Below are 8,926 nucleotides of genomic sequence, written 5' to 3'. Positions count from 1 at the left end.
AAAAGCACAGGAAATAGAGGCACGAACACGACAGAGCACACAGCGGAACATGACAAAGGCGCAGGCACAAGAACCCTAAAGAAATTAGGGCACACAGTAGAACACGGGTGGGCACAACACACACAGGTCACCAGAAAGTCGGCTCTGATGCCAAGTCAAATAATATGGGTAGAATATTTTCAGATATATTTCATTCTCCGAAATGAGGTATTTATAATACATGTTACAAACCCTAGTAGGGTTTAATTAGGAAATAAGTGGAATCCTAATTACATAATATCTACACAAAAGGTAAAATAAATAAAACCCAAATAGAATAGGACTAGGACTCGCCAACAAGTTCTACAGTGCATGAGGAAGCAATGCTTGCTATAGGTACACTGGCTTATGCAACTGGGTCTCATTTTGAAAAGTACCTGCCTGAACTGTACAAGTATTTGAAGATGGGGTTGCAGAATTTTGAGGAGTATCAAGTCTGTGCTACCACAATTGGGGTGGTTGGTGACATTTGCCGTGCCTTGGATGACACGGCATTACAGTATGAGTACTGTGCTGCGATTATGTCTCCCCTGATGACCGTCATCTCTAGTGAAGCGCTCCACAGGTCCGTCAAGCCTCCCCTATTCTCTGCCTTTGACGACATAGCTCTCGAAATGGGAGAGCATTTTGAGAAGTATACACCTTGTGTAGTGTACATGATGCAGGAAGCTGTGAGACTCTGTTATGCTGATGAGTTATTGGAATATGGAAACCAGCTAAAGTGTAGCATCTTTAAAGCTTTTTCTGGTATGCTTCAGGGCTTTAAGAATTCAAAGCCTCAGGTCATGATGCCATATTTCCAATATATCCTGCAATTTATTCTATTTGTCTTAAGGGAGACGCACAGGTATCATCATCTCTCTGTCTCTGTCTCTGTCTCTCTGTCTCTCTCTCTCTGTGTCTCTATATATATCTTTTTTTTTCCTTGATGTATCAAATATATTACCCCTAAATTTCTGGCTTTGCCGGTTTGGAATCTGTTTTCTTCTTATCTGATTGTCCTTGTTTTACAGGGATGATAGTGTGACAAATGCTGCAGTTACTGCATTGGCTGACGTTGCAGATGTAGTTGGCCCAAACTTCTGCCGTTTGTGGACCATGCATAACAACTCAGGACAACGGCAGCTTGCAGTCTCGAAGAGGATAAGGCGCATCATGGAGACATGAGAAGTGGCTGGTTCTTTTGTGAGTAAATGATATTTTCTGTATAGTATTTGTTGATACCGTAACTAACCGAGCAACTAACTAAGCAAGATTAGCCACGTGCCATGCTTAGAGAGGTCATCACCTTCACCAAAGAAGCCTTGCCACATGTCACCACTAGGGGCAATGTCAAGAGTCCCACATTGGAAGACTACAAGAAGTGGAGACTCCCCCTCACCTATAAAAGAGGACTGCTCTTCTCTTAGAGGGGATCTGATCCTATCGGATCTGATGCTATCCTATCCTAGGCTGAGCTCTCTCTTCAGGACTCTCCTGCTAGACTGGCCTTCGGCATCTCCGATCCCGGGGACTTGACCCCCATGCCTCAAACTCCTAGCTTTGTACCTTAGGCCCTAGGCCTTCTTCCATTAATCTTTGGGTCTAATCCCCTTGTACAAATGTAAACAATATCATAATGAGAACATCTTCTCCGTGGACGTAGCCCATTCATTAAGGGTGAACCACGTATATCTTGTCTTTTGTATATTTATCGCTTGCCCAAATCTTCACACACATACTGAAGGTCCTAGCCACTTTCCTTGCTGAAGACCCGAGTCTTTTATCTAAGTTGACCCTCTACCATTTTGAGCATCAACAGTTTGGCGCCGTCTGTGGGAACCGACACAAAAGGCTTATGTCGTTCTCCCTTCTTTCAGTGCCCTTCGGCACCCCTCCAATCATCATCCTTAACCATTCAGCATTATCTGTGCCAAAGCAATCAGGGGTCAAACTCAAACATCACATCAGCCTTGCCGAACGGCTAGGCCTATGCTGAAACACGAATGAGCTCACATATCCCTTTCCTCCCCCTGCCGAAGCTTCAAGGCCCAGCTCCAGCCTGCTGCCTCTCGAAGCCCAGCTCCACAAACCTGTCGAAGGTCAAGCCAAGACCTACCCAGAAGGCTCATGCCACGAGGCATGACACTGGCCTAGCCTAAACCACCTTTGGCACCTTCGGCACCCCGTGCCATTCGGCACTTCAGATTGCGACTTGCAAGTCTTATGCCTTCGGCACCCTCGTGCCCAGGCCACATTGCCTTGCAACACGCAAGCTTTGTGACACCTCCGGCACCCAAGTGCCTAGCCACATTGCCTCGCGACATGCAAGCTTTGTGTCGCCTCCGGCACCCAAGTGCCTAGCCAAATTGTCTTGCGACACGCAAGCTTTGTGTCGCCTTCGGCACCCAAGTACCTGGCCACATCGCCTTGCGACACGCAAGCTTTGTGACGCCTCCGGCACCCAAGTGCCTAGCCACATTGCCTTGCAACATGCAAGCTTTGTGTCACCTTTGGCATCTCCTTTGCCTTCGGCACCCTCGTGCCTAGCTTCACCTTCGGCACCCCCCTTGCCTAAGCCCACCTTTGGCACCCTCGTGCCTAAGTTCACTTTTGGCACCTCTTTGCTTAAGCCCACCTTTGGCACCCCTTTGTCTAAGCTCACCTTTGGCACCCCCGTGCCTAAGCTCACATTTGGCACCCCCGTGCCTAAGCCCACCTTTGGCACCCCCGTGCCTAAGCTCATCTTCGGCACCCCCGTGCCTAAGTCCACCTTTGGCGCCCCCGTACCTAAGCTCACCTTCGGCATCTCCGTGCCTAGGCCCACCTTTGGCACCTCCATGCTTTGCAACATCCAAGCTTTGGCACCCCCATGCCTAAGCTCACCTTTGGCACCCTCGTGCCTAAATTCACTTTTGGCACCCCTTTGCCTAAGCTCACCTTTGGCACCCCCGTGCGTAAGCTCACATTTGGCACCCCCGTGCCTAAGCTCACATTTGGCACCCCCGTGCCTAAGTTCACTTTCGGCACCCTAGTGCCTAAGCTCACCATCGGCACCCCTTTTGCCTAAACTCACATTCGGCATCCCCTTGCCTAGGCACATTGCCTTCCAACATGCAAGCTTTGGCACCCCTTTTGCCTAAGATCACCTTCGGCACCCCTGTGCCTAGGCACATTTCCTTGCGACATACAAGCTTATGTATTTGGCAAACCCCTCTGCCTTCGGCACCCTTGTGCCTTTAGCATCCCCTTTGCCTTCGGCATCCCCCCCTTGCCGACCGACACCTTGGCTCCTTGCCTAGCTTAGCCTAGCACTCTAGGCTCAACCCAAGCCCACATGGCCCCTTGTTGAACGGCACGACACGTGCCTAGCCCAAACACACCCAGGCCCTGCTGAAGGTTCCTTCTCTTTCTTCCAGAGCCCAGCTCCAAATTATGCCAATATCCAAGGGACCTAGCCCCCTTCCGAAGGCTCAGACCTAGAACAAACTCCTAAGGCCAAGCTCAGTACTCAGGCCTAGCCCTTGCCTAGCCCTATCTTGCGCAAATAAGCCTAGCCCTTGCCTAGCCCGATCTTGCGCAAATAAGCCTAGCCCTTGCCTAGCCCTATCTTGCGCAAAACAAGCTCAATACAAGCCGTAGATGGCCCTTGCCGATCGGCACCTTGACCCCCGCCTAGCCCAAGCCAAGGCTCAGGCTTAGCCAAATCTGCAACCTCTTCTCAAAGACACCCTTGGCGGCATGTATGATTCCTTCTAAATCCTAGCTCCAACTATGGCACTAAAGGAAATGGCGCATGGGGGACTCAAGTCTCTCTTCTCCCCAAAACCCCTTACGACTGACCTTTTGTCCAAAACCCTAAGGGCCCAGCTCCAATTCACTAAGATCTGCCGAAGATAAGCCATGAAGCTGAGCACCCTTTTAATTGCCAATGGGTTTCGACGAAGCCCTACATGCTTAGACCCAGTACACGGCACAAACACTCTAAGCCTCCTTTTCGAAGCTTCAAGGCCCAGCCCCAGGCCTCCTTGCACACCTTACACACCTCAAAAGACCAGCTCTAAGGGCCAAGCCCTAGACCACTCGCACTTACACACTCTCTGAACTGCCGAAGCAAGACGGCTGTTGCGTAGATACAGCTCCACCAAAATGGATTAAGCTGCATCCTCAACTTGTGATACTCGCAAGTGCACGAGCCGTTTGGTAGTATAGCATATGTAAGTGCGAGGTCGATCCCACGAGGATTGGTGATTGAATGATTCAATTCATTTTCCCTACACAAAACAGACATGAAAAAGAAGGGAAATAAATAAAACAAGAAAGAAAGAAATAACTAACTCAAGCAGATAAGTTCCCAAGTTCAATTAGATTAACGGATTGATTCTAGCTAATGTATGATTAAGCCATGGTGTGTGGTCATAACCTTGTGTTCCTAATTCCCTAATTTGATCATTTGTTGTCTAACCTAAAATTAAGCATTAGGAACCCATTAAGCATAGAAGAACAATTTAAACAACCAAGCATGTATCTAATCCCTATTGTCGAATGTCCATACATACTCTTCCTATTCATAGTTCAATTCGAATTAAAGTATGGTGTCTACTCTTAATTCAAACCAAGATAGCTAACATGCAAGCCTAAATGGTGATCAATCATTCAAACTAGCATATTAACTTATAAGCATAATGAATAAGAACAAAAATCATAATTGAAACTTGGAAACTAATCAAACTTGAAACTAAAGAAAAGAATTTACATAACAATGAAAATTAAAGTAGAACTTGGAAAGACTTAAAGGAAAATTTCAGCACAAAGATCTCATTATAACAATTGAAAACTAGAAAGAGAAACTAAGAGAATTTGAGGGAGAGAAGGGAAGGGAGCTCTAGAGAAGTGTTTGAGAGCTCCCCCCCTTGGGGTGTTATTACAAGCTTAGAGAACTTCCCTATTTATAGGCCTAGGGGAAGTGAAAATCAGAATTCAATAAGACTAATGCATACAACACTTGAATTATAAAATCTGAAATGGTTGATGCACTTGTATTAGAAAATCTGAAATGGGTGATGCACTTGTATTAGAAAATCTTGAATTGGTTGATGCACTTCACCACTAAATCCCACCAGCAGCCCTAGCTCATCTTCATGTCACCATGACCAAGCTTCCAACCAGAAATGATAGCTCATACCTAGCTCACCATGACCAAGCATCCAACCAGCACATGCTGAGGTCAGCATGACCAGCAACTTCAAGGGCTTACAACTTGGGCTTCTCTTAATCAAATTAGGACTTTAAGCACTCTAAATTGAAGTTCAGAATGTCTTCTTTCCAGCCATATGTTATTTGGGCCAATCCAAGGTCGGAGGAAGAAGATAAGGCCGAAACAAATTGCTAACTCATTTTCCGCGCTGATAAGATCCATCCTGAGCATGGTTCTGTGTTTGCTAGGTAACGGACTCCAAATATATCCAATGGGGCTGAATTTTGGATATGTTATAGTACACACCAATTGGAACAACTTTCATGAAGAATGTGGCCTCATCCGAGCTATGTAGGTTGCTGAAACAAAGCTTGCAATATGACCTACGGAACTGGACTGGCAGGGGGCTGTAGCCATAATGAATTTGTCTTTAAGCTCTTCATCAATTCATCCAAATTAGGCCTTAACATGCTTGAATTGCATGAATTATGTTCTCCAAAGCCATCATTGTTACCTAAAGCTCAATTAACTGAAAGATAAACACAAAAAGGATTAAAAGCACAAGTTTAACTCAAAAACATAACCAAATCATAAGCTAGAAGGGTAAGAAATAATATACAATTATGAACCGATCAACGGCTCCCTAGAAATTAAATTAAGGAAAAAAATCAAATTTACATGCTAAACTCCAATACCCCCAAACCTAGAAATGAACATTGTCCTCAATGTTTAAAAATTAGGAACAAGCAATGTCATAGCAAGAAATGAAAGGTACTAAAGTAAATATAAATCACAAAACATACAAGAATTAAAATACACAAATAAAATAATTACAAAAATAAAAATTACAAAACAAACAAACAAACAAACAAAAAATGAAACAGTAAACCCTAATCACACAATTCTGAAACCCAAAAAAATTTGAAGCCCAAAGCCCACAATGAAATTAACCCACCTTGAAACCCAAACAAGGTGAAAAACCGACCCAAAATGAATTCTGAAGCCCACACATTTTATTATTATTATTATTATTTTAAAAAAAAGAAGATAAAACGTGAATTATGAGCGCAAAGTGGGATTTCTGAAAAGAAAGCACGTGGTCCCTAATGTCGTCTCATGGATAGTCACGGGCAGAAAGCAGGAGCCACGTGTCGACGCATAGAGGCGCCGCAGATCCACAAGCGAAAATTACGGGCTCATGGAAAGGCGCGACAACTTTGCTGAACGCGTCCGTTCAGACAAAGCAAGTCGTGACAAATGTGTTGGAAACGGTTGGAAAGTGAGAAGGTTGTGGGACTCGAGGAACGCTGGATATTCAGAAAACGCTTAGACGCTGCAACGGCTAGGGTTTGTTTGTCAAAGACTACATCTATAAGAAGGAAAAAGAAGGGAAAAAAACAAAAAACAAAAAACACACAAACTTAGAAACACAAAAGAGAAAAGAAGCAAGAAAAAGAAAAAAAAAAGTGAGAAATCAAATGGCTTCTTCCTACCCCTTTTCGTTAGATCTCAACCTAGCTCCACCGACTCAGACACGAGGCCAAGCAGTAGCACCAGTATGGATGCCCTACTTTGCCTCCGCACGGGGGCCTGTGACTGTCAATGACTCAATACTCCTGGACAACGATGTTGCCATTGGAGTTTGCAGAAATTTAGTGACTCCCAAAGATATACGTGTGTTCGGGACAAGGGATGACAACCGGGTCACGAGTGATGCCCTGGCACTGAGCGTGCAGAGTACAGCATGTGTCGCAAGTTTGGGTCATCGCCTACTTGCGAAGTCCCATGAGGTAGAGGTGCTGAAAGCTCAGTTGGCGGCGGAGCGAAGTATGGTTGAAGATTGTCAAAGTGCTATAAAGAGCTTAAAAAGGGAGAGGTCAAGGATAGTGGAGGTGAATCGACACCAGCTAGAAGTATTGCGGGACGAGAATAAAAACCTATCAAAGATGGTAGAGTTGTATTCTCGCGACATGCGAAAGCAGCTGGAGGACCTAGACCGACCGGGTAAACGCAAGCAAGCAGATCGCGAGAGTAGTTACGCTCAAGCTAAGATTGCGATCTTTGGGAGCTCAAGTGATGAGCCCCAAGAGGCTGTGCGTGAAGCCCCGGAAGAGGACAGCCAGAGGGCCAAACTCAAAGCTCCTATGGTCGAGACACCGAAGGCCAAGAAGAAATGATTTTAGTTTTTATTTAATTTTAAAGTGTATGTGTGTTTTTTTTTTTTAATTGGGAAATAAAAACGTTAGCTATCTCAAAGAAACGATTGACCCTAAATTTAAAGAACGACAATCAAACAAAAACACGAAGACCCAAACAAGATTTTTTTTTTTTTATTTTTTTTTTTTTTTAGTTAAGTAAATACACAAATAACTGCTTCTTCTTTTAAGAGAAAAACTTAAGGATGACCAGTTAAGGGCCTCAGAAAACACAGCCAGGGGTTCCGGGAAGGTTGGAGGGGTCACAATGGTCCCGCTTAAAACCCTAACTTCTTAGACACCGAAGGTGTCGCCTTAAAGAACTCCTAGACACTGTATAGACTGCGGTTGCTCACTGGAGTTACCAAAAATTTAGCTCCTTCAAAGAATATCCTATGAGTTTTAAATTATACTACCTAATTAAATAAAAAACAAAATAAATAAATAAACTGAAATAAACACGCAATTCAAACAAGAATTTAAAAGAAGAGTTGGGATTCTTGCACCAGGTGTCCAAGACGTATCTTTAATTTTGTCTCTTCTTCCAACTACATTATTAAGAAACCTGTCAAACAAGAAGAAAATAATTGAAAATAAAATAAAATAAAATAAAAACTGAAAAAGCAAAAACACAAACATCAGAAAACAGGGAGGCAAAAGTAAGTGAAAGTGTAGACATGCTCCCTTTAAAAAAAAAACGTGCTCGCAATTTGCGCCAGAAATGAAGGGATCCGAGAGAAAATAGCATAGGATAGCACCCTCGAGATCCGAAGTGCTTTCGGCTCCCTCGTCTGTATAAGTCTATTTAAACTCATCTCGGTGAAGTAGAAGAGTACCCCGCATTTCTTCCTGCAAATTCAGAGAAAAACATCAAAAAATCCAAAAACAAAACAATGGCATCCTCATGCACTCACCTTGATGATCTCAACCTTGAATTGTCCCTTGCGCCACCGAATGCGCAGATAAGGGCTCCTCAAAACCATGTCTTCCCAAACTCCACATATCATCATGGTACGGCCTCAAACTTTGCTGAGGTAATACCGAACTTTTCTGAGGCAGTGCCGAACAGAGCAGCGCTGCTGGAAGGCATGATTGGCAGCAAGCTCACATCGACAGATCATCTGCATGTGGCAAAGAGGTCTGACAAGGCAGCAGTGGAGGAGTCCCACAATTTAACTGTGCTCCACGCGGTCTCGGCTACCAATTTGGGCATGCGTTTACTGGCGAGAACACGGGAGTGTGCCGCGATGAGCGAGGAAATAGTTTCCTTGAAGGCTATGGTGGCGGACTTGCAGAAGCGGCTCTACTGTGCCAATCAGCACGTGGAAGCACTGCAAAGAAAAAATGAGGATCATGTGGAGCTGCTGCAGATTCTGCAAGTAAGAGATAATAGAGGCATGCCATGAAGATGAAGATGAAGACGAAGAAGAAGAAGAAGTTGTTTTTATTTTTAATTTATTTGAATGTTCTTTTTTTTTTTTTTTTTTTTTTTAAATTTTAAATTTTTACTTTTTTT

General features: G+C 44.3%; 1 protein-coding gene across 1 annotated transcript; it reads left to right on the top strand.

Moving 5' to 3' along the window:
- Positions 1 to 344: 344 nt before the first annotated feature.
- LOC110770484 (importin subunit beta-1-like) lies at positions 345 to 1,251 on the top strand. Its single transcript, XM_088255272.1, has 2 exons — positions 345 to 886; positions 1,053 to 1,251. The coding sequence occupies exons 1-2, from the start codon at positions 363 to 365 to the stop codon at positions 1,204 to 1,206; spliced, it is 678 nt and encodes a 225-aa protein (XP_088111398.1). The 5' UTR covers positions 345 to 362; the 3' UTR covers positions 1,207 to 1,251.
- The last annotated feature ends 7,675 nt before the right edge of the window (positions 1,252 to 8,926 follow it).

This window comes from Prunus avium, chromosome 6, assembly GCF_965620075.1.
Source record: "Prunus avium chromosome 6, drPruAviu1.hap1.1, whole genome shotgun sequence".
Classification (NCBI taxonomy): domain Eukaryota; kingdom Viridiplantae; phylum Streptophyta; class Magnoliopsida; order Rosales; family Rosaceae; genus Prunus; species Prunus avium.
This window is presented reverse-complemented; position numbering and strand designations above follow the sequence as displayed.

Excerpts from the sequence above, each read along its gene's own strand:
- LOC110770484 (XM_088255272.1), top strand. The coding sequence starts at position 363 with ATGCTTGCTATAGGTACACTGGCTTATGCAACTGGGTCTCATTTTGAA. Across the intron at positions 887-1,052 it reads GTCTTAAGGGAGACGCACAG|GGATGATAGTGTGACAAATG; the intron begins GTATCATCATCT and ends CTTGTTTTACAG.